Source organism: Rattus norvegicus, chromosome 1 (assembly GCF_036323735.1).
Source record: "Rattus norvegicus strain BN/NHsdMcwi chromosome 1, GRCr8, whole genome shotgun sequence".
Taxonomy (NCBI): Eukaryota; Metazoa; Chordata; class Mammalia; order Rodentia; family Muridae; genus Rattus; species Rattus norvegicus.
The window spans coordinates 236408625-236433721 of NC_086019.1; the positions used below are offsets into that span (position 1 = coordinate 236408625).

General features: G+C 41.1%; 1 protein-coding gene across 1 annotated transcript in view; it reads left to right on the forward strand.

Annotated features, from left to right (window-relative positions):
* Positions 1-280: 280 nt before the first annotated feature.
* Jak2 (Janus kinase 2) overlaps positions 281-25097 on the forward strand; it is a 59865-nt gene continuing 35048 nt past the window's right edge. The window contains 3 exon segments of the mRNA NM_031514.1: positions 281-328; positions 641-723; positions 12729-12979. Coding sequence (NP_113702.1) covers positions 12754-12979 — 226 coding nt within the window. The 5' untranslated portion in view covers positions 281-328; positions 641-723; positions 12729-12753.

The following is a 25097-nucleotide window of genomic DNA, read 5'->3' on the forward strand; positions in this document are numbered from 1 at the left end:
AGCGGCTACCGCCGGCCTCCCGCCGAGCTGACAGGCTGGGCGGGCCCCGGCTCTGGGCGAGCTCGCGCGGCGTCGGCGCCTCGGCCGCGGCCCCGGGTCCGGAGGCGCCGGTCCGGACGAGGGTTGCAGGCGGCTCCCGGGTCCGCCGCTGCGGGATGTGAGTGCGGGCCAAGCCCGCGCGGGAGGGCCCCCTAGGGCCCAGCCTGGCGGCCGCTCGACCCTACGCCCGGCCCGGGGGCTCCCTAGACCTCGGCCCTCCCGACACGTCGCGGAGGAGCGGATCCTGCGCGCCTCCGGGCGCTCCTGTGTGGCCCGACCCGTGTCGCCGGTGGGTGCAGTCCCTTGCTGCTGGATGGGGGTGGGGGGCAGCGGTTCTCCCTGCGGTCCCGCCTCCTGCTCGCCACTTAGCCCCCCTCTGCTGGCAGGGAACTTCAAAGCTAGAAAACCTGCGGGTTTCCGACAGCCTAGGAAGGAGTGGCTGGCTGTTGATAAATGCACGCATCCCGGTGTGCCTTAGAACCCGACCCACCCTCTTTCTTATTCTTCTGTAAATTTTTCTAGACGTCTAAACAGCGCTGGGGGGAAAAAGCATCTATTTGCCCCGGGTTTCTGAGTTAGTGACTGCTGTTTCTGTTTTTAGGTTCCTGAAGCAGGCGACGGGAACAAGATGTGAACTGTTTTTCCTCCACAGAAGAAGAGGCCCTTCTTTCCCCTCCCGGGAAGGTGGGTGTTAGATCTCGGGGCTGCCTGGGTGCTGCAGTTAAAGACAAGGGCGTCTGAGATCTGCGAGCCAGTGCCTGCTAGGGAGGCTGGATGCTTGTGTAGAACGACAGGGCTAATTGTTGCTTACTGCGAAAATGGCAGTGTTGAACTTTTCCTGTTGCTGTGGGAGAATAATTGGGTGGTATTTATTGTGTCTCTTGGATCCTTTAAGAAGCAGTCTTTGTTGGCTTTACAGTGTGGTCTTGCAGAGAGGAAAAAAAGAAGTCGTCCCCTTCTCCCCTTTCTCTTTAGGTAGCCCGAGTCTTAATTTTCAAGTAATTAGAAATACGGGTTGAGGGAACACACTGGTTGTTTTTGCTGAGTTTCTGCTGCCACATTGAATGCTTCCTGTATTCACCTGCCTTGTCGGTTGAATGTACGTAGTTTGCTTTCCGGTGGTTACTAGTCTGTCAGAGGAATGAAAGGGCAGGAGCCACTGAGTGTTGTCACAGAGAGGAGGAGAAATGCGAAGAAGGGAAACAGAAGTGGGAATAAGAGAGTGGGAGGTTGCTTTTGGTTTCATAATAGGTTTGTATGAGTGAATTGTTGGCTTACTGCAAATAGTCTGATATAATTCCCAGCAGATTTGAAAATGAATCATCAATTTTTGGTCCTCTTTCTCTATGTCCTCTACCTGTTTACTATTCCAGATATTAAGATCCTTTGGTTGTATGTGAGTTCGCTTGAGTGTGGTGCATCTGCAGACTGGATGTGTCCAGGACTTCTCCTAATAGTACTCAGTAGTCTACAGGCGATAACATTTACCTGGACTGGAAGCTGCCCAACGTGTAGGCTACAACGTGTAGGCGAGCACTCAGGGTTGGTTTTGCCTTTGTGGAGGATCGTGAAACTTGCCCTGTAGACCAGGCTAGCCTCCAACTCAGAGAATCTCCTGCCTCTGCCTTCCAAATGCTGGGATTAAAAGCCTTCGCCACCACCCACCCGGCTTCGTTTCTTTTAGTGTCTTTTCCTTTGTAATTTGAAGGTGTCTTGAATGAGAAAAGCAAACATGTTTTTTCTCTGCCAATAACCAGATAGGTTATTCTTGAAAGATGGACTCCTTTTCTGGCAAAATAGGAAAAGACCATTGACTTTGGAGTTAGATCTGAGTGTGTGGACCTAGGTTAGGATAATGGTGTTCTTTCCGTTTCATGGCTGTATTACTTACAATTTATTTTCTTAGAGCATTGTGCGAGCCTTGGTGGGATGCGTACAGAGTAGTGAATGGTTCGGCCACTTTTGAAAGTCTTAGCTTCTCGTAGCTGGTCAGGCAAAGGAGGTTTCTAGCTGGGCGGTGCATAGGTGGTCAGTCCTGGTGCTTCTTCCACAGAGCATGGAGAAACTGCATGCCAATGTATTTACAGCCTTTGTATGGGAAGGGTTTGACTCCTGAGCCTGGTGGTGCTGCCCTCTTGTGGTTAACTGTGCACAGACTTGTCCTTTGCCCCTCCATTACGCTGTTTTTCCTTTTTTAGGCTCCCTCTCTTAGTTCTCAGTTTCCCAAACTCTGTCAGGTGCTAGAGCACCAATGAACTTACTTGAGGGAGTTTCAGGGGTAGGAAGTTCTGTCCGTTCCTACAGTGGCGTGCCTTTGTAAAGCTGTATTTTCAGGGTTTACTGTGTGAAAAGTAGCTATTTAGTGTCTGACAATTAGTGTGGCAGTACCCAGGCAACATTAGACCCTAAGAGCGTTAATGCTAAGGTGTTTGACCCTAATAAAGAAATTGCTGACTTTCAGGATTCCTCAAATGAAGACAGTTTGGGAACATCTTTATTTGATTGTAGTTGGCTTTTCTGATAAAAAAAATGTTTCAATTGAAAGCCAGGACCAGCTCATAATGGCTTAATGTAGTGCTTCTAGTAATGTCTGTATGGTATCTGCTAGGTTCTTCTCATAATGCCTGTATGATGTCTGCTAGGTTCATTCACAGTGTAATTCTTCCTCTTGTGTATCAGCTGCTCTAGTCAGTTGATAGTTTTAATTTTATTCTGCCTGGTTCTCTTACCACTATGTCTTTAATAACCTTTTTGTCCCAGATGGACACTGTTATTTTATACTGTTGCTGGAATTTGGATCTCGACCATCCCTGACCAGCTTTGTGTCAACGCCTTTGCTACCGGGCTGTGTGTTGCAGGAGTCTCGCTCTAAGTGGAAGGCAGGAGACACTGAGATGCCAACTTCTCTCCTGCTTCCCTGCTGCCATGGCAACCAGGCCTTTCTTATTTTAATAATACTCTGCTGGCTACAGAGACAGTTTTGAGCCCTCTACATTTCCCCACAATTTCCTAGAGCAGGAATAGTTTATCTCAGTTGTAAAGGCCCCTAGACAACACACGGCTTCAGTGTCTGCGCTGAATTGCCCTGTTTGTACTTCCCGGGTCGCTGTAGGGGAGACTTGCCAGTATTACTTCAAATACTTCAGAGTCTGTCTCCTTTCCTAGTGTTCAAGAGCCTTTTTCCTCATTCTGGGTTCAGTCCTTTCTGACAGTTGTCGGAGGCTTCATTAGGCCTTTATTTGATTTCCCCAAGGACTTTGGTGGGGTCTTCCCCCTTTCCAGCTACTGTAGAGCTGTCCCATCATCCAGTGGTTCTTAGAGTTACATACAGGATTACTGAAATCTATATTGTTGGATTCTGTCTCCAAAGTGTGTGCTTCAGCCTGGAGTGGAACCTGTGCATCCGCATTTCTCTAATGTCTCCCAGGGACCACCACACTGTGAAAACCACTGGTTTAAACTGGTTGGCAGAGTTTTTTTTCTGTTGAAGAGCATAGTTTTTAAACTGCATTGGCAAGATTGTCTCTTCTGCTAGTCTACAGTGGTACTTTTGTAGTGCAGAAGTAGTCATAGGCAGTACATAAATAAATGGCGCGCTTCAATTCAACAAAGGTTTATTTACAGAAACAGCCAACTGGCTGAATTTGGCACATAAACTACAACACGAACATTCCCAGTGTACGTTATTACATAATTCCACGGTCTCAGTGAGTTACTGATGTACTCTTCATTTATTTAGAGCAAGCCTTATTGAAAGAGCCACGTTTGTCTTTTAAAAGGTTCTTTCTTAAAATTTATTTTCTTGAGCAAGCCACACATTTAATGCTTTACAATTCGAAGCGGTGTTTTTGTGTATGTGTTATTTTGTTTGTGAAACAGAAGAGGGCTCGTCGGATTAGAAGCAGCATGTGTTCCTGATTGCAACACACACACATTGCCAAGTCAGTGTAGAAACACGAAGTGCTTTTTATATCTCTACTACAGTGTTTTCAGGTGGCTTCGTTCTAGCTAACTGGAGACATGGGAACCATAATCTGACCATTTACAAGCTTTTAATTTTCTATTTTGGGAACTGTATGTTCCAGGACACACATTCCCTGTTTTTCATACCCCTGTCCCTGCACATAATGCTGTGCTGTTTGTCGTCTAAATTCTCATTCCCCCCTCCCATTCTTTACTGAGAGAGAGAGAGAGAGAGAGAGAGAGAGAGAGAGAGAAAGGCAGAAAGGGGGGGAGAGAGAGAGAGAGAGAGTGTGTGTGTGTGTGTGTGTGTGTGTGTGTGTGTGTGTGTGTGTGTGTGTTAAAGAATATGGGTGCCTGGGAAGGCCACAAGGGGGCATTGGATCCCTTGAAGCTCACAGGCAGTCATGAGGCACCAGACAGGGAGGTGAAATCCGGAAGAGTAGGAAGCCCTTGAACTCCTGAGCCATGTCTCCTCAAATTCTTTTTTTTTTTTGTAAAGGTCTAGTCCATGCTTTACTTGCACATGAGCTGTCTAAAAGCTTTCTCTGTTTTAATAATCATGGTCTTTCTTCCCTGGTCGTCTTTCAGCTCTAAGTGAGAAGTTTAGGATTAGAGTATATAGTAACTGAGTGTGGAAGGTACAGGCTTTAGGAATCAAGAGGCACATTTACTGTTTACTAAAACAGAAATGACGGTAGTAAAATTCCCTTATCAGACATAATCGGTTTGCAGTGAGGATGGGTTGGAGGTGACTTTTAGGTGTCACGGCACTCCTTAGGTTAGTGGTTTTATCTATTATGATATTTTCTTATGGTCATTTGTTTGAAAAGGCAACTGTTTTAGAATTCTAAAGTGTAGGAATAGATTCAGATAATATTAGATTCTCAAATGACTGTATTTGAAGTTTTTCCATGTATGTATGTATGTATATACATAATTAAAAATTATTATAGTAACTTTTTAATCTTCACTTACTTGACATCATTTCGGTGTCAGGTGTCATAATCAGTGAGACATCATGCTTCTCACCTGCAGGAGACTTTCAGTCTTGTGATGAAAGAAACCAGAAAGCCCACATGTGGCCTAACCTTTGAGAGGTCAGAACTGGTGGCTCTTGGGTGGGGCAGGGACAGGTGGAGAGAGCGAGCCTGAGAACTTTGTGGAGATGGTGATTTCTAGAGGGTCTGGGTGACGTGGAAGAGCGTGGGCCTGGCCGTGACTACACTGTGCGTTTCACTTTATGTGGGGGGAATCCTACAAATATGGACGACTAACACAGAGGCAGGTTCAGAATTAAGCCCTTGAAACTACTACCTCCGTTTCAAGAACTGGAGATTTCTCAGTGTCTTCAGATACTCTCTCCCATTAGTGTATTTTGAGTTTAGTTTTGCTTTTAGTGTCCTTTTTTTTTTTTTTTTTTGGCTTAATACATATGTATCTGCCTTAATGAACTAATCAGTTTTGCTCAACCTATTTAAAATGGTTACCTTAAAGCTTACAGTTTTCTACAACTTACTGTTCTATTTTTAATATTTATCTTAAATTAACATACAGCCAAGGAACTCACTTTCTACAGTGTGAACAGCCAGAGTATTTTCTCATTTTCTTCATGATTTGGTTGTCTGGAGGCTCGTTTGCTTAGCTGTATCTTTGGAAGGTGCAGTGTGTGTTAGTGTTTGTGTGAGTGTGAGTCTCTGTAGGGTGTGTGACTAGGAGAACCTCTCTTCATGGTTGCAGCCTCAGCTCATGCACGGGATCCTCAGAACCGTTTAGGAAGGGCATAACAGAACGGTGCTGAGATTTTATGACGTGGCATCAACACACGTGCAGATGCTGTAAAGGCACTAGCAGATAAAACTAACACAGCAGAGATCAATACTGTGATACCACCTGCGGTGTAATCATCATAGAGTGTGTGTGTGTGTGGTGTGTGTGTGTGCGTGCGCGCGCGCGCCAGTCACAGAAAAAGGCCAATTTGAATTACTTAGGTTTTTAATTCTTTTGTAAAAAAAAAAAAAAAAAGTACATTTTCTAAAAAGCCAAATTCATTTTAATGAAGCAAACATTTCCTGAGTACTTGTGGTTCTGCATTATATGTTCTTGTATAATGTATGTTCTATGTATGTTCTGTGTAACACCTTTTTAAAATTATAAATTCATAATTGGATACAAAAAGTAAATATAAACACATGTAAAACATGGATGAAAATAGGTCTGATTGCCAGTCCTGGCAGTATAAGCCTGTGCTATTAGCTACTGGAGAAGCTAATAAAGTCCCATTTGGACTACCAAACATCTTCAAGGCTAGTCTGGCTAACTTAGGAGATCCTGACTCAGAATTTTAAAATATTTCAAAAAGGGTTGGGACTATAAAATTCAATAGTAGAGAGCCCTTGCCTAGCATGTGTGAGGCTCTTTGTTTAATCCTCAGGATTGAAAACAGGGATGGGGGGAAAGAAAGAAAAGAAGAAAGAGTGAGCCAAGCTGAAAGTATCTTCAGATTACAAATACAAGTAGTGAGGGTGCCTTGCTGGGTTCCTTGTATAGAGACTAGGAACTTTGACCTTATGGACTAGAGTTAATTAACTGCTGTTTCTTCCCTCTTAAGTCAGCAGTTCTCAACCTGTAGGTCATGACCCCTTTGAGGGGCGAACAGCCCTTTCACAGGGGTCACCTAAGATCATCAGAAAGCACAGGTATTTACATTATGATTTATAAGTCATTTTGAAGTAGCAACAAAAATAACTGTATGGTTGGGGGTCACCACAGCCTGAGGAACTGCATTAAAGGGCAGCAGCATTAGGAAGGTTGGGAACCACTGATCTAAGTACCCAATGCTACCTGATGCTATAGCATTGGGTAAGTTACAGGCTTAGGAAGAAGACATGGTATAGGTTTTCAAATCGTAAGATGAAGCTAAAAAATCTTCTCTTTTGTCTGACTGGGTCTGCATATATCTCTTCATGCAGAAATTTTAACTTGGTATTGTCAGAACTAGTTCTGTATATAGCTAGCCAGGTAGACTAGGTTGTCTTATTGTCACAGTTACTATTGTTAGGGAAAAGTGAAGGCAAGGGGTGTGTGTGTGTGTGGTGTGTGTGTGCCTTGGGGGTTTGGGGTGTGTTAAGGATTGGCGTGAAGTAGAAAATAGTGAAATGTGCCTACAAACCACATTTCAAAATGATAGCCACCTTAAAATTTAAAACAATTCATTTTATTTTAGGTTAATTTTTTTTAAAGATTATATCTTCCTTTGTAACCCCAGTTGACCCAAATTCAACAGGTCACCTAAGCTGACTTCAGATTCATGGGGATCTTTCTGCCTCAGCCTCTCAAGGGTTAAGATCGCAAGCACGAGACACTGTGCCTGCCTTTCTTTGCGAGGTTTGAAAATGAACTTTTAGTGGAAGTCCATCAGAGCACTGAGTGTAGAGCCTCACAGATGCTCAGAAACGAACGCCCCCGAGTTAGTCACTCCTGTCATCGTGCAGAGTATTGCTAACATCCCTGTGGCCTTTCGTGACTCCTGCTCATTTCCTATTCCCTCACTGTCATGGCCCTGCTGTGCTAACCATCGTCCTAAGTTGTCATCGTAAGCAAGAGCAGCTGAGAGATGTGGAAGTAAGCTTGAGAGGCTCTGTAGTTAACAGACTCTGTTAGTAGAACTTGGAGGGAATGACAAAATTCTGTCTTTCAAATGCCTGGTTCCTTAGATTTGCCTAGAATAGGAAGTAGAGACAAAGTCATAATTTTGCTGCGTTAGACAGACCACAGAAGTCTTACATTGCTAGATGGAAAAAGACGACATCGTGGATGACAGCGGACTCTCTCATTGCCTCGGCTCACCAGTAAAGCAGTGCAGTCATTTTAATGTGTTGGAGAAAAGGACCTGTAGATAGAATTTTGAGAGTGTGGGAAGTGTTTTTCAAAACCATTGGAAAAGATCCCCTGGAAACTACTTTTTTTTTTTAAGTTTTGATACTTTAGCAATTTAATATACAATGAATATTTTTAGAAAGCCAAAACAGAACCAGGGTTACAAAAAGTGAAATTCAAGGGTACTTAATAACAGCAGTTTTTCACACCCGTTAAGTCTTAAAAAGCTAGAATTCAAAACCCTGTTAATCATAATTTGAGCTGTCCTCAAGCTGTGTTCTGCAGGAACTGTAACACTTAGGAACTGAGACCACTAGAAAGGTAACAGCATTATCATAAACTCACAGAGGGGACACAAAGACTGAAGACATCAACTATAAAAAAGTGAGAATGCCATTTTATTTGCCACAGCAAGGAGGCGAGCGCCGTCAGTGAAGTAAGTCCAACAGTCTGACTCAGTCTGACTCACACTTCATTAAAAGTGGTTTCCCCAAACTCACGATGTTCGAATTTGGCTGAACTAAAAAGAGCTGAAGACAGGAATTTTACTAGATGTATGTAAGGCGCTCATGTTCTTTTCATACAGAATTATACCTGTGCTTAAATAAAGCAAGCACAGAGGTAAAGGGGTCACCCATGCGCTAGATTTAAGCAATCTTCCCTACCACACTGCTTAAAAGAGTCACAAAAATATTATAAATCTTAGATTTTCTTGCTCAGTCTTTAAAATAAAAATAAAAATATTGGGGTTGGGGATTTAGCTCAGTGGTAGAGCGCTTCAAGCGCAAGGCCCTGGGTTCGGTCCCCAGCTCCGAAAAAAAAATATTTAGACCCCGTACTATTTCACTTTCAGATTTTTTTCTTCTGTCACTTTTAGAATTGCCTAGACAGGCTGTAAAATTAAGCCATTTTACTAAGGTAAGTTTTCATCAAATTTAGCATGCCATAAATTAAGAATAAAGAGAATGGGGTTATTTAAAGTACTTCTCCTGTGCTCCACTTCCTGACTAACAGGACGAATTTTATTTAGAATGTAAGGAAGCCCAGGTACCATATCCTACACACTGTTAAATTGAGAGAATTCAGTCTGAAAAAAATACAGCTCTAAGAATCATATTGCAAGTTTCTGAAATGTAATCAGAGCATTTTGCCTTTCTCCCAGTTTCATATTGATAAGGGATGGGGTGTCAGATTAGCATGTGGACCAATTATAATCTCACATTTACTACCACCACCCCTGCAGTTAAACAAAAGAAACATTAATACAAGAGTTCCATACTACATGCTTTCCAGGTTTAAAAGCCCATCAATAAGCACACTGCATCCCCTTTCCACCTGGCCACGCACTGGAAGCAGGCATTCCTTTACCCGAATGAGCCGGTGCCAGTAGAACAAAAGATACAGATATTTCTGGAGAGATCACCGCTGCCCTCCTGGGACAATCCCTGGCGTCTGTGCATACTTCTGTGCTACAAAGTGGGGGACCATGAGGAAAAGGCCAATGACTTTGCTATGGAGGACTGAGTGTTGCCTTTTCTCCCGTCTGCCTTCTTAGGAGGTCAGAAGAGAAATCTTCTATGCAAGTAGGGGACATATCTGTCTCTTCTACCTCGCCACTCTGAGAAAGGGAGTGTCCAGTCTTCATTTGAGGACATCCTCTGGCAATGTTTATTTTAAAAGTGAGCACCCCTGGAGACTACTAAAATATGTGTTTTAGCAGGAACCAATGAGTCTAGAAGGGAGTCATTGCATCCCAAAGTCAACACAAATATGCTTATCAAAACTACTCTTTAATGCTAACAATATACTTCAATCGACCTATTTAAAAACAAGCTCAGCTTTGTTACAGTTTCCATTGTTTTTAAATCTTGTTTCATTGATCTTTGTCTTTTCTTAATTATTTCCTTCCTTCCTTCTAACTTTGAGCTTAAGTTCTTTTTTTTTTTCATCCTGAGGTACAGTGTTAGAGATTTTCCTTTTTATCTTTATGTAAGCACTTACTGTTATAAACTGCCCTTGCTTTCTCTGCCTTTGATTGACTTGCATAATTAATAAAGACTACATAACAAATTACAAAAATATTTTAAAATCATATACGTTTGAACAAGTCAAAATTCTTTAAGGTTTGTAAATTTGCTTGCAGGCAGTCTTTAGAAAACTTGTAACTTTGTATCTGTTCTAACAATTGCCAGTTGGGCATTTTTGTTTTTTATTATTTTATACACTGACATTTTCATGAGGTATATATTTTTACAACTAAAGAGTACTTCTAATATTTTCTTTCGTAATTAAGTCCTTATAGTTATATATATAGAAATATGTTTCAAGTTGTAATTATGTCTCTTTATTTTCTTTGAGACAGACACTCACTGTGCCGCTCTGGCTGTACTGGAACTTGTTACGTAGAGCAGGCTGGCCTTGAGTTTCCAGAGGTTTGCTTGCCTCATCATATTCTCCCCCCCCCCCCAATCTCTCTCTGGCCAGCCTGTCTGTCTGTCTCTGTCTCTGTCTCTCTCTCCAGTTCTGGACCTGGAATTCTCAATATAAACCAGGCTTGTAATTCCCTTAGTATCATATATATATATATGCATATACATATATATATATACACATACATATATGTGTATATGTACATAGGTATGTTCATGTATATGTACATAGTTATGTATATGTTACTTAGAGCAGTGCTTTGTCAGTAGCAAATGCTTTAAGGTTTTGTTTGATGTTATTTTTACTGATTTAGTTAATTTGTTTCCTGTAATGGACTCACTGTGTGACCTTCCCCCTGCCTCTGTCTGTACACACCTATATTATCAGTTGTTGTTATTACCAGTATTTTTCTCATGTCCATGATTACATGTATTGGGAGGCTATCAAGTTTTTAACCCCAGTCATGAAATATTCCAAATAAGCAAGCTCATATTTTAGCTGCCAGCTAGATTCTGGTAGAACTGTCTAAGCACGACGTAAATGAAAATGTGTAAACCAGTTCTTAGGTAGCATCCTCATTCATGTTCATGGTTTTACAGATCTACACTTGAGCTCTGTGCACTTGTCTTTTGGTTCCCTGTTTCCTCCACAGTCCATTATTGTCACCGGGTAGCATTAAGTCTGTGTTTCTATGCCCTCTCATTATCTACCATGCTGTTTGAGTTCACGATCTCCTGATGCCCAGACCATATCAGCAGCCTTCTAGCTTCATCACTTTTCTGTCCTAAATTGTCTGTGCTGTGAAGTTTAAATTCTTTGGTCATTTACGTCTTTCTTTAACGTTGTACTGTCCACCAAGATTGTATTAGTCATAAGTACCCAGATGTGTGGAGGGAGGTAGATGGTTCCTGCCTCAGCCTCTAGGTTAATCTTACCCAAGCATATTATCTCTTGGCCTGCCTTTCGTGATTGCCTCATGGTTTTGAGGTGAGTACTCTGCCCTAACTTCTTGTGCAGATTCAGGGAGAGAGACGGTAAGAGGAAAAACCATAAAGAGCATGCTGACAGATGGGCTCCTTTTAATGATGCACCTCAAAAAGCCCCCCAGTAACTTCGTGAATCTTACTTGCTGAAACTGGTTCACATAGCTATCCCTTAGTAGGGAAGATGTGTTTTGTTGGGCACTTAGTGATACCCAACAAAACCGAGCTTCCTTCTTGAGGGAGGAAATGCTCGTAATCTTGCCACAAATATCCGTGTTTTTACTCCTCCCGTGAGAGTGTAAAATTCTTGCTGTTTTAACTCAGCACGGTGAATTGTTGAGCTCACAGTGTGCTGGGCACTTTTTAGTACAGAAAACTCCTCTGGACTACATCTAAATGGAGTGTCTTTTTCAAAATCAGTTTTAAATCTGACTTTTAAAAATAAAGCTCATCAGGCTATTCCAGTTTGAAGGTAATACTCCTTCCTTCACGAAAGCAGTCGTCAGGGTAGTCCAGGCGGTGGGCAGTGTTCCCGTGTGTGAATCCTCAGTTGTCTGTAACTCATGTGAGTTAACATATTTGTGCTGTTTTTTGGTTTGTTTTAATTTTTTATTTATAATGGGAATTACTAGGACCCGACAGCAGTATAAATGATGACACAGAGGCTTTTAATGTTTTAAAACTTAGACCCTTTAGCTAGGGCAGCCTCCCAGCCAGGTATCTAGCTGAACCTGACCAATCCTGGCCGACATCCTGCCACATGGGTAGCTCGTCCTCTCTGCTCTGGTCCATCTTCATTCGCCTCCGCGTTTGCTGGGAAGTCTTCTCCCAGCATCCAGGGAAGTTCTGCCCTCCACTGCTGCCTCTAGGCTTGCGAGGAAAGATGAATATTCACAAAATAGGGGGCCAGAGATTGGCCATAGAAATAACAAAACGGGGTTGGGGATTTAGCTCAGTGGTAGAGCGCTTGCCTAGCAAGCGCAAGGCCCTGGGTTCAGTCCCCAGCTCCAAAAAAAAAAGAAAAAAGAAAAAAAAAAAAAAAGAAATAACAAAACCAAGATCCTGTCTGTAGAGGGCAGAAGGAAGTAAGGAAGTGTTGGCGCCCATGGAACTAGAGTTAGGATTGCGAGCCACCTGTGATGTGGGTGCTGGGACTCTAACTGGGTTCTCTGGAGAGCACTAAATTCTCCCACGGCTGAGCCATCTCTAGCTCCTATTTGTTTAGTTGCTCCTACATGTTTATATTCCCCTGTTAGGTTATAGCTGGGATTCTGTGATTGTTCACGTGAAGTCCACAGTGTGGCACCTTGTGATAAACTTCTGTGTGGTGTGTGAGCATTTAGTTAGCCAGTCACTTGGACAGAGCCATGGCTGTCGGGAAGACTCCTTTGTATCTGAGGGCTAGCTTTCCTAACGTCACTTTGTTTTCTCCAATAGGCCGATGTTCTGAAAAAGGCTGTGGATGGGAATGGCTTGCCTTACAATGACAGAAATGGAGGGAACCTCCACATCTCCTGCACATCAGAATGGTGATATTCCTGGAAATGCTAACTCTGTGAAGCAGACAGAGCCAGTCCTTCAAGTGTACCTGTACCATTCTCTTGGGCAAGCTGAAGGAGACTATCTGAAGTTTCCAAATGGAGAGTATGTTGCCGAAGAAATTTGTGTGGCTGCTTCTAAAGCATGTGGTAGGTATTAAGAATCACCACTTCTAGGGCTGGAGAGATGGCTCAGTGGTTAAGAGCACCGACTGCTCTTCCAGAGGTCCTGAGTTCAAATCCCAGCAACCACATGGTGGCTCACAACAATCTGCAACAGGGATCCGATGCCCTCTTCTGGTGTATCTGAAGACAGCTACAGTGTATTCATATACATGAAATAAACAAAATCTTTAAAAAAAAAAAAAAGAAAAGAAAAAAAAAAAGAATCACCACTTCTCTTAATTATAGGTTACTATTTGTGGGTTATTATGCTACTCTAATACAATGTACATGTTAGTTTATTATGGTTCTTTGCCATGTTTTACATGCATACCAAATGACAACAACATTGAAGTGATTGACACAGAGTAGATGTCAAAACAGAGTGAAGCCTATAAACATTTGCTGAGACCACAGTAGGTGAAGAAAGACTCTTGTCATAGGATATCTCATAAGTCAGACTCTTTTTCAGGTGAAACATGGTTTGTTGTGTAGCCCAAGCTGGTCTGGAGCTGACTGTGTAGCCCAGGTTGGCCTTGAGCTTGCTGTTACCTGTCCTGTTGTCTCAGACTCAGTTTCTGAGATTACAGATATGAGCTGTCACCTTCAGCATCATAAGTAGATCTTGGAACTACATCCTTAGCACAGTGCGGAAGGAATGTGTATTTGGGTAAAATTCCTATTTATTTACCTTCATTCGTGTGTATGTGCATTTTGCCTGCATGTATGTATGTGCACTACTTGTATGCCTGGTGTCTGTGAAGGCCAGAATAAGGCGTGGGTTACAGATGGCTGTGAGCTGCCACCAAGGTCTTCGTCAAGGGCATTCAGTACTGTTCACTGCTGAGCTCTCTCTCCAGCTCCTGGGTAAAATTCCTGATTTAATAGTTCACAGCTATAGGCAGCAAATCATTGTTTCTACTCCTGAAGTCTGTATCAACCCCATGTATACATTTCTCTCATTTTATTGATTTATTTCTTGACACAGAGTTAAAGGTAAATTAATAGGCTGTTTGGTACTTTCCATGGCTTGTTTTAGGGGGAATAGGTTGATTCCTTTTGTCATGTCTACCCATCCATCCACCAAAAGCGACTAATACGGCTGATGTATAAAAATGAGAGCTAGAGCTGCAGAGGCAGGTGGCTCAGAGGGGGAGAACTTGTTGCTCCTGAGAGGCCTCGAGGTTCCTGGCATTGACAACAGTCCTAACTCCAGTTCCCAAGGATCCAGTGCCCTTCTGGTCCCCAGAGCAACAGGCATATTTGGTGGTCCATAAACAGATATGAAGGCAAAAACACTCATGTACACCCAATATTTTAATCTAAAAAAAGAATTATTTATAAAAGACTGCATAATAAAATAATTAAAATGTTTATGTTTTTAGTTTATAAGTGTTCTATGAAAATATATTTTTTTCTGGGTGTGATGGCACACACCTTTGATCCTAGCACTTGGGAGGTAGATCTCTGAGTTTGAGCTCAGTCTGGTCTACAGAGTGAATGCCAGGACAGCCAGAGCTGCATACTTAGACCCTGTCTTGAAAAAACCAATATAGATGTTTCTGTTTATATAAAGTATTATATATATTTATATGAGACATATACATATTTTTATTAACTCTATAAGAGAATCTTATTTTAATTTATTGAAATGCAGTATAGTTAAATGTTCACTGTCCACACCATTGCCATAGTGCTTGGATCCCTGTAGCCTGCTGGTAAGTTACTTTTTATTATTTGCAGTGTGTCCCTAAGGCGGCACTGCCTCTCCAGCCCTGTAGCAAGTTTTGTAAACAGGAAGTAGAAGTTGTTAAACTTTATTGTTCTTTTATAAGATTGTTTGACAGTTTTAGGGCCTTTGATTTTTTTTTTCCCATGAATTTTGTGATTAATTTGTCACTTCTACATAAAAGAGAGCTGAGATTTCAGTAGTGGTTGCATCACATTGCTATTTTTTAATGTTACAATTTTATTTTACAAAATCAAATGATCTAATTATCTAATTTAATTTAAAAAAATTTATACAATATATTTTAATCATATTCTTTTCCCTCCCCGACCTCTTTCCAGATCTTCCTCTCACCATGCAACTTCATATTTTTCTCTCTGGGCTGGGATTTTGTCTAGTTTGAGCCTGTGTGGGTCTTGTGTGTGTGTGTGTGGTCATAGTCTCTGGGAGCGTCTATGTGCATCAGCCCCGTTGTGTCTGGAAATCACTGTTATCCTTGGAAATACCTACCACATTTGGCTTTAAAGTATTTCTGTGTCTTCTTTAAAATACCTAACCCTGGGAAGAGGGATGGGAGAGACCTCCCATTTAAGGTGGGTGCTCCAAAGTCTCTCAGGTGTTAGTCATGAATTATTTTGTGTTCTTTGGCATTTAAGAGAAGCAAGTGGGGTGGCAGGCATTGGGAGCAGTCCAGGCTATGCCCTGTGTAGTGCTAGGACTGTGCGTGGGATTCTCAGCTCACATGTGCTCTTCGGTACTCATGGAAGCTGGTATTTCTTAGCTCTTAGCAGCATCTAGAGTTGAGTTCCCAGGCAGGCCTAGGTATTGGGATTCCTCAGCCCTTAACAGTGTTACACCTTTGAGGCTCGGGGTATCTGAGCCCCTTTCCTCAAGGTCTGACGGATCTCTAGAAGGCTCCCATGGGCCTGCAGTTTCTCTTTTCTGGTTCTTTACAGCACTTGTATGTTCCTGAGCCTCAGGCTCTTTGTTCTCTGTACCTTTACCATGTTTGTGCATGGGAGAGGTTCTGGGTCTTCTTCAGCTGTCAAGCATTTGGGTCCTTACCGTGTTGATGTTTACAGCTGAACCCGTCAACTGCTAAGCTGTTGCCATTGCTGCTGCTCTCTTACCTGTTGCTTTTTCCTGTTAGCAACCTAACCACAATATTCAATAAAGTAGGCTGTAAAGGTCCGTTGAAGAGAAATAGTTCATTTGGGCTTAATGTTAAAATACAGGGGAACAGAGCAGGAAGATGCCTCGTAGCTGGCTGGATAAGTGTTTGAACCACGCGCAGCAAGCCTCTTGCGTAAAAGAAGGTTTGTCTTCTCACCAGTCACAGTAGCCCTTTGTTGGCTGCCAAGGGAAGTGTTTTGCTCTGGCCTGAGAGGTAATGCTCCCACGATCATTTCCAGTTCGCCAAGGCTTGTGATAGTAAAGTCTAGTACAACTTTTGAAATAGTGCTGGCTGAGGCTGCTTCCAGAGCTGGACCAAGCAGCTCTATAGTTCTCAGCAGTCCATAGAGTGCTCAGAATGGCAGTGTTGGCATGAGGGTAGTCCTGCTGGCTGTTTGGTTGATTTTTTTTATGGTTAAAGGCAGCCAGGGCAGGAAGAGAAAGTCTGAACGGCTGCCAATTAGGGAGTCCAATTGCCCTATTCTCCAGTATCTGCTTATTTACGGGAAAGTGAGCATGAGGAGGAGGGCTTCTAGTAAGTACTCACAGGTCTTATCATTGACAGAGCTAGTGAGTTTGATTGCTCACCATGTCCTTAGTACCTCAGAGGGGTGGGGTGTGTGTGTGTTGGGGGGGGGGTCCTCATCTTTCTTGATACGTTTAATTCTAACGTGTTTGTGAACTTCAACATTTTCTTTTAATGCTCTACTTACTATACTATAACCAGAGAAGGTAACTTTGGATGGTTTTAACCTTAAATTTTTGTTGACATTGGTTTTGAGGTGTATGAACCTGGAGCATTTTTCACAGTCACATAAAGAAGCGTGATCCGCCCTGGGGGGCAAAGGTCTTTATCCGTAGTTATAGCTAGTTGATTTGTAGTGTTACGTTTTTGTCTTTATTGAGAATAAGGTGTTGAATTCTCCAGCTAGTATTGTTGAGTTGTCAGTTTTCCCTTTACTTCTAAGTTTTTGGTTCATAGTGTGTTGATAATTTTCTGTCTTTTGGTTGTTTATTTTTACTTTGTTAATTTTACCCTGTTAATTTTTCACTTTAAATCTTATTTTCTTAGTATAACCATACTGGCTTCCTTTTTTTGTTATTATGTGTGTAGATTTTTTTTTTTCATTCTTTCTCCTCTCAACAACCCATTTGCATCTTTAGATTTTAATGGAGTCTCTTAGGGACATCATGTAGAAAAGTCATGTATTTTTATCCATATGAGGAATCTCTGCTTTTAATGGAACAGCTGTATGCATTTGCATTTGAAATAGTGATAATGAATACTATTCTACTATTCTCATTCTCTTCTACATATTATATTTTTCTTTTTAAAATTATTAATATTTTTACTTAGTCACTTTACATCCCATTCACTGCTCCCCTCCCAGTTACCCTTCCCACAGTCCTTCCTCCATCCCTCCACTCTTTCTTCTCTGAGCAGGGTGTCGTCCCTGCCCCCCACCCCCAAAGTATCCTCAACCCTTCAGGCCTCCAGTCCTTCCTAGCTCCATTTACTCTTTGGCTGTGGGTGTCTGCACCTGTGTGAATCAACTGCTGTGTGGAGCCTCTCTGAGAACAGCCATGCTAGGCTCCCGTCTACAAGCATAACAGAGTATCATTAATCGTGTCCTGGGTTGGTGCTTGTCCGTGGGATGGGTCTCAGGTTGGGCCAGTTATTGGCTGTTCCCTCAGTCTCTGCTCCTTCCCCTGTGCTGCATTTCTTTAGCTTTTTTTGTGCTTAATTTTTTGGTGGTGTATGTCTTAGGGTTCATTACTGTGACCTAGGCAACTCTAAAAAAGGAAACCATTTAACTGGGCTGGCTCACAGTTTCAGAGGTCTAGTCCATTATCATCATGGTGGGAAGTGTGGCAGTGTGCAGGCAGCCATGCTGGAAAGGCCAAGAGTTCCACAGTGTCACTGGGAGTGTTCTGAGCATGTGTGAGGCCTCAGAGTCCACCTCCACATGACACAGTTCTTCCAACAAGGCCAACCTCCTAATAGTGCCGCTCCCTGTGGACCAAGCATTCAAACATAGGAGTATACGGGGCCCATCCCTATTCAAACCACCACATTTGAGTCTCATGTTTGAAATATTTTTAGTTTTATTAAAGTTATGCTAAAGATTAGAGTTAATCTTGTACATTTATTAGAATCTATTTGAATTAATGTCACTTAGCTTTGATAACACATGACAGCCATGCTTACATATACTGTCCCTTCATCTTTATGTTCTTTACCTAAGATATTATATCTTACACATTATGTATCCACTAACATAATTATTGGTTTTTTGATTTTTCTTCTAAAGTCAGGGCAAAAAAGAAGTTAGAGTGAAAACAAGCAGGAATGCAGAGGTCTGGGGGGATTGCTCTGTGTATGACGCAGTAGCTGCAGAAGTGTGAGGCCCAGTGTTCGTACCCAGCAGCCAGCACTCCTGCAAAAAGCAGAACAGGGGACACAGGGTCCCAGGTCAAGCTGGTTGGCTACATCAACTGAGACAGAAAACCTGGATGTTTTTTGTAGGGCAGAGCCTGATTCTTCTTGTATTCATGATTTTAGTTCTTTTCTGTACCAGTGTGTATTCTCTGGAAATTCACTGACATGTAATGTCTTAGGTGATCAACTATGTTTTTATTTCATGTGTATGAATAGCTAGCTTACATATGTTTATGCATACCCTATGTATGTTGGTACTCACAGAAGCCAGAAGAGGATGCCAGATCTCCTGAAACTGCACTTAAGGTTGGCCCGAGTCTCCATGTGGGAGCTGGGTCCTGGAGTAAATGCTGATCCCTTATCCAGCCCCAGGTGATCAACTATGTTGTAAAAACGTTCCACATGCATTTGAAAATTGTATGTTCTGAGCTTAGCAGGCATATTATTCTCAAATATGAACTAAATTGATCCTTGGGTTAGAATTTATATGTCTATTTTGGCCAGCTTCTGAGAGATTTTGAAATGTGCTGCTGCTTTTCATTCAAACAAATTTTGCTTCATGTAATCCGAATCAATCTTATTGTTGCAGATAAATTTTATTTATCATTCTTCAGATTTCACATTGATTGGAAACTCCCATTTTTCAGTGAATATTTTTATTGAAGTTTAGTTTCCCTGATGTTTTTGAACCAGGTTTCTTTTCAGTTTAGTTTGCATAGTATATAGTATTTCCTTCTTTTTAAGTTCCAAACTTTATACTTAAAGTTTATCTTCATAAGTAACACAAAATCTTAAAATCCAGATTGAGACTATTATAGTTTTAGTTCTGTTGTTTACATTTAATATAGTGGCTGATATAATCATTATCTTGTTATTTGTTTCATCTCTTTTACTTGTTTCCTTCCTTTCTGTTTGACCAAGAATTCCCCTGTTTTATAGCTCTTTGTGCTTCTGCTCACGCTGTCTTCTGCCAGGTCTGCCTTCACGTACGCTGCACTCTTCTAAGGCTGTCTTGAAGGTTTTTCTCAAACTGCTCCTTGATCATTTCTAATCTCTCTCCTGTGCTTTTCTCTATGTGTTCTTTATTCTAATCATGCTTGTTGGATTACAAATTTCCATGTCCCTTTTTTTTTTTGAGACAGTGTCATTAAATTGCTCAGAATAACCTTGGCAGTGCTGTGTAGCCAAGGTGGGCCTGCAGGCTTCCCGCCGTGGGCTCCGGAGTAGTCGTGACTGTAGGACGGAGTAGTCGTGACTGTAGGACGGAGTAGTCATGACTGTAGGAATGCAGCATCACACACAGTTCAGCTTTGAATGTTCAATCCCTGCCTTCACCTGTTCCAAGGAGCTGCTAATGTTTATGCAGTGATGATTAGCCTTTCTCGGGAACAGGGAACGGAATCATAGTTTTGGCGAGTAATGGTGTGGGAGAGAAACACACTGAAGTGATTTTTATTAGAAGTAAAAGAATTTGGATTTGGCATATGAGAAAACAAAAGAGAGTCAGTGGCCGTAAAGTTTCTTTATATTCTTCTTACCAAAAATATATGAAGTGCAGTTCTCATTACTTATTTTTCCCTTTTAGGACAACTCTGTTGGCAAACTTTTAATAAAAATGAAATAAATACAAAATTTAATTTTAATTTTAGAATAGAGAAATCAGTGAATAAACATGATTTACAAACACCACATTTTATTATTTTGTTTGTGTGTGTACTCCTATTTCAGATTAATTTCTACCAATATATATTTTCATATGTTAATACTTTAATGTATAAAACTAGCGTTCATCATTTAGCCTCAAGTTGAGTATAGTGGACATGCCTGTTAGCACCCTAGAAACTGAAGTAAGAGGGTCTACATTGTATTTCTTCTGTCCAGCCTGGGCTGCATGACAAGACCCTGTCTGCAAAAAACAGAAAAAAATCTTGGCACTAGGGAGATGGTTCAGTGGATAAAGTGCTCACTGTGAAAGCATGAGGATCCCAGTTCAGTTGTGTAGAACACATGTAAAAGTTGGACACAATCGTGTGTTCCGTTAACTCCCAGAGCTGGATGGGCCTGACCGGCAGATCCCAGGGCTGTGCTGGTCTGGCCACAATGAACCTAGCTTCAGTGAGAAACACTGTATAAAGAAAGGAAACACTGCATCAAGGACAGATGCCTGAGGTCACCTCTGGCCTCTACCCATGTCCATGCACAGGCAAGCACACCCCCACACACAAACATACATGTAAAACACCCACCCCACCACAAGCACTCAGAAACATACTATACACTTCTCTTAATGATTAGTGAATATGAACTAGCTTTTTTAAATTTTGTGTAGGTTCTCTGTTGGAAAAATCATGGTATTGTTTTATTCTTCAAAAACTCATAAGTTAAGAATAGCGATTAAAATTATGTATGTTTACATTAAAACAAATGGTAGTTAAGATTATCTTTTCAGTGTTTTTCTGTATAAAATGGAAGGTGTTTTATGGCCTCTTCTTGGACAGTTTCATCTCCCATCAGCCCTTACATACCTAAAGCATTACATTTACAAAGCGTAGTTAGTGGGTGAAGGAATCATATAATTTTTATAATGAAGGATATGAATTAAAGATGTGTGTTACGATGTTATCAGCCTGCCACAGAGCAGTGGTTCTCAACCTGTAGGTCATAGCCCCTTTTGGGAGTTGCATATCGGATATTTATATTACAATTCATAACAGTAGCAGAACTGCAGTTATGAAGTTATATACAGCTATGAACAAAATAACTCTGTGGGGGTGTGTGTGACTGCAACATGAGGAACTGTTAAGGATCCCAGCATTACGGAGGTGGTTGAGAACCACAGCTTTGGAGGATGATACTTGAATTTCAAACTTTAAAGCATTTTCTCAATCTAAAATCAACAGTCAAAATACTGTCTGTGAGTGGCGTCCTTCCCTGCTCCCTATGCCTTTGTGGTTGTTTTGGTTTCCATAGTTCACTATTTACTGTAGCTTGGGATTTCATTTATAGAGTGAACCCTTCCCTTCAGCTTGGCATCGAGTGTTTTCTAATCCACTCACCCCAGCTCTTTTTCCACTTTCCCATAGGATGTCCTGTTGTTTTTTAGGGACAGGTTCCTAACATGTAGCCCTGGTTGTCCTGGAACTTGGCAAGTAGACTGAACTGACCTTGCTTGCAGAGCTCTGCCTGCCTCTAGTAGTGCTAGGATTGAGAGGCGTGCGTGCACCCTCGTCCCAGGCTTAGGAATCCTCTGCGATGGCAGTTTCTTTTCCTACTTCTCACTCAGTCCCATCCTGATAAGTAGGGCAGTGGTCTCCTGGGAATTTTCACTTTGGTCTGTGATTATGGGCTACTCACATGTCCTGCACACCTCTCCCACAGGTTTAGGATTTTGAGGTAATTTTATGAAATTGATATTCTAATGTGCATCTTGCTTTTCTTAAAAAGTATTGATAGAAATCTACTTAAGCCAGTGACTTTTATGCCAGTTGTTTTGTTGAACTTGGTAACAATCCAAAGCCTGGCTCTCACTCTCACAGGTTTTCTTCTTCCTGAAATTTATGTACTGCGTTGTTACTGTGTCACAGCTCCTTCAGGAGTACAGGGACATAGGAGGAAGTGCTAGGTTGAAGTGTTTAAACATTTTATAGACACAAGGTCCTCAAATTAGATACTGCTTTGCTACCCCCGTGTGTATTTCTGACAGTCGTAGCAGCTGTAGTCCAGCACTGGTAGGAGTCTTGTTGATTTTGCTGAGATGAATGGTGTAATGTGCTGTCATGTACGGCTCGTTTGCGTTTCCTTCAACGCACAGTGTTGCATGCCCGTCATGTGGATTTGTTTTACTAGAAATAATATTTTCTCTCTGTACCATTATTCATTTTTAATCTTGATTTTTAATTATAAAATACTTCAATTAATATTTTATATAAGTATAAAGTACAAACCAGTGTTCTTAGGATTTAAATCTTATCATTTTGCCATCTTGATTTCTATAGTGTTATTTTGATATATTACATTGATAGAATTTTCTAATTTGGCTTTCTCTGCAATCCTGTGATAAGATGAACAACAAACTATGTTGTGCTTTTTTTTTTTTTTTTTAAAACACTTATCGATTCAGTTCGTTAGCACTTGGTTTAAGTCTCTTATATTTATTTGATAAGTATAAGTTTGTGTTAAAGTGTTTGTGTTAAATGAAATGCCTTTTGTGCTTTGGTTATGTTCTCATGTCACTTCTGAACGTGGTTGTTTGCCTTCGTTCCAGACTTCCCTTTTAGTCTCTTTCACCTTTATTTCCCCTTAAAAAAATGTAGGTAGATTCTATGTCTTTAATATAGTTTTATTTAGTTTTTTAATCTCTAAATATTTTTAAAAGTTATCATTTTTTTCTGGATTGTCCAGCTTTTCAAATATATTGGTGTAATGTTCTAGCACTTTGTCTTTCAATTTGCTTTTAATTAAGCTTTTTATAAATTGCTTGTGCCTATTTTTATTCCTTGTCAGGTATGACAATGGCTGTTAATTTTGTTGATTATAAAAGAAAATCAACATCATTGATTATTTTTGTTTAATCTGCACTATTAACTTTCACTTCTAAAACTCTTTGTATGGGCTGGAGAGATGGCTCAGTTGTTAAGAGCATTGACTGTTCTTCAGAGGTCCTGAGTTCAATTCCCAGCAACCACATGATGGCTCACAACCATCTGTAATGGAATCTGATGCCTTCTCCTGGTGTGTCTGAAGAGAGCTACAGTGTACTCATACATACAATAATAAAAAAAAATCTTGAATCTGTGTGTGTGTGTGTGTGTGTGTGTGTGTGTGTGTGTATGTGTGTGTGTGTACACAAGCACATGAATATGTATGCACATTCTCTTAGTGCTGGAGTTACATGCTGTTGTGGACAACCTGTCAGATACTAAGATCTGGACTCTGATCCTCTGACACAGCAACAAGTGCTCTAACTGCTGAGATGTCTCTGCAGACTCGACCCTTAACTTACATTTTCTTCTTTGAGCTTTCTGCCATTGTTCTTGTGTTTTCTGATGTCCTGATACCCATCTATGACACCCAGGTGATTCTATTCTTGTCTAATGTAAACAGGTTACTACATGTCATTTTTTCTCTTGAGAATCACATCCATTGTATATTTTTTAACGTAAGGAGTAATATCTGATAATTAATTTTTATGAGTACATTTAAATTTCGTTGACATGAATATTTTTTTCTTTGACCTCTGAGGTATATTGAAGTATTTGTAAATGAAGGAATGAATAAAGGGTACCTTTAAAAACTGCTACTAAATAACATTTATAACTTGTGGAAATTATTACACACCTACAGATAGCTGAGTTTCAAATTATAATTTAAATCTTATCAGTTTATACCATTTATGTATAAAGTAGAAAGAAATGAAAATATTGCTATAATAAAAACACTCTTGTGAAACGTAGGTTTCAGTATGGGATTTATTGTTATGTACTCAATTCTGATTTAAAGGCCAGAAAAGGTGTGTGTGTTTACTTTTTCACATTTGTGAAGACTTGTTTTAAATTCCAGGTGATTATTTGATGCATTTATGTACATATATGCACGTGTGTGGATAGTTTAATATATGCTTGAAAAATAATATATATTATTATATTGCTATGTTCAATGTACTTTTATTTTCTTTTTTTGGAGCTGGGGACTGAACCCAGAGCCTTGTGCTTGCTAGGCAAGCGCTCTACCACTGAGCTAAATCCCCAACCCCAATGTACTTTTTAGACCAGTGCCCTTCAACCTTTACAAATATTTTTATATTTATTTTATGTGTGTGCCTGTATGTATGTATGTGTATCACATGCATGCCTGGTGCTCAAGGAGATCAGAAGAGGGCATTGGATCCCTTGGAACTAGAGTTACAGAGTTGTAAGCTGCTGTGTGGGTGTTATTGTTTTCAACTCTGTGTGTGTGTGTGTGTGTGTGTGTGTGTGTGTGTGTGTGTGTGTGTGTAGGCGTACATGTGTGCATACACGCGAATGCCTGAGGAGGCCAGAGTTATCAGTTCCTGATGGAGCTAGAGTTACAGGTGGTCGTGGCAGCTGTCTTAGGTCCTTTACAAGCACAGTATGTACTCCTAACTGATGAGCTAGGTCTGTAGCCCTCCTTTTTTTATGTGCCTCTTAACATATCTACCCCCTACTGTCTTTTCTTTTTCTGGTACTTGAAATTGAACCTAACACCTCACATATCCCAGATATGCTCCCCATCACTGAGCTCTAGCCTGCCTTTTGTGAAGTATCTGGGAAAGAGATGCTTATGTGGTGCTACACGCTTGTAATCCCAGCACTTGGTACATGGAGGCTGTCCTATCAGAGCTTAAGGTCAGCTTCATTTGCATGAAGAGTTTGAGGTTGGCTTGGACTACATAAGACCCTATTGCAAAAAGGGAAAAGGACAGAAAAGTATTTGGGGCCAAAGAGATAGCTGGGTTGTCATTCAGCCTATAATGGGCCAGTGAGATGGCTCAGTTGGCTTTTACATTTTTTTTAAAGATTTATTTATTTATTATATATAAGTACACTGTAGCTGTCTTCAGACACACCAAAAGAGGGCATCAGATCTCATTACAGATGGTTGTGAGCCACTGTGTGGTTGCTGGGATTTGAACTCAGGACCTTCAGTCTCTTAACCACTGAGCCATCTCTCCAGCCCTACAATTTTTTTAAAAAGCATATCAGATACAATATTAACAAGTGTGTAAAACTTACCATTTTAATATG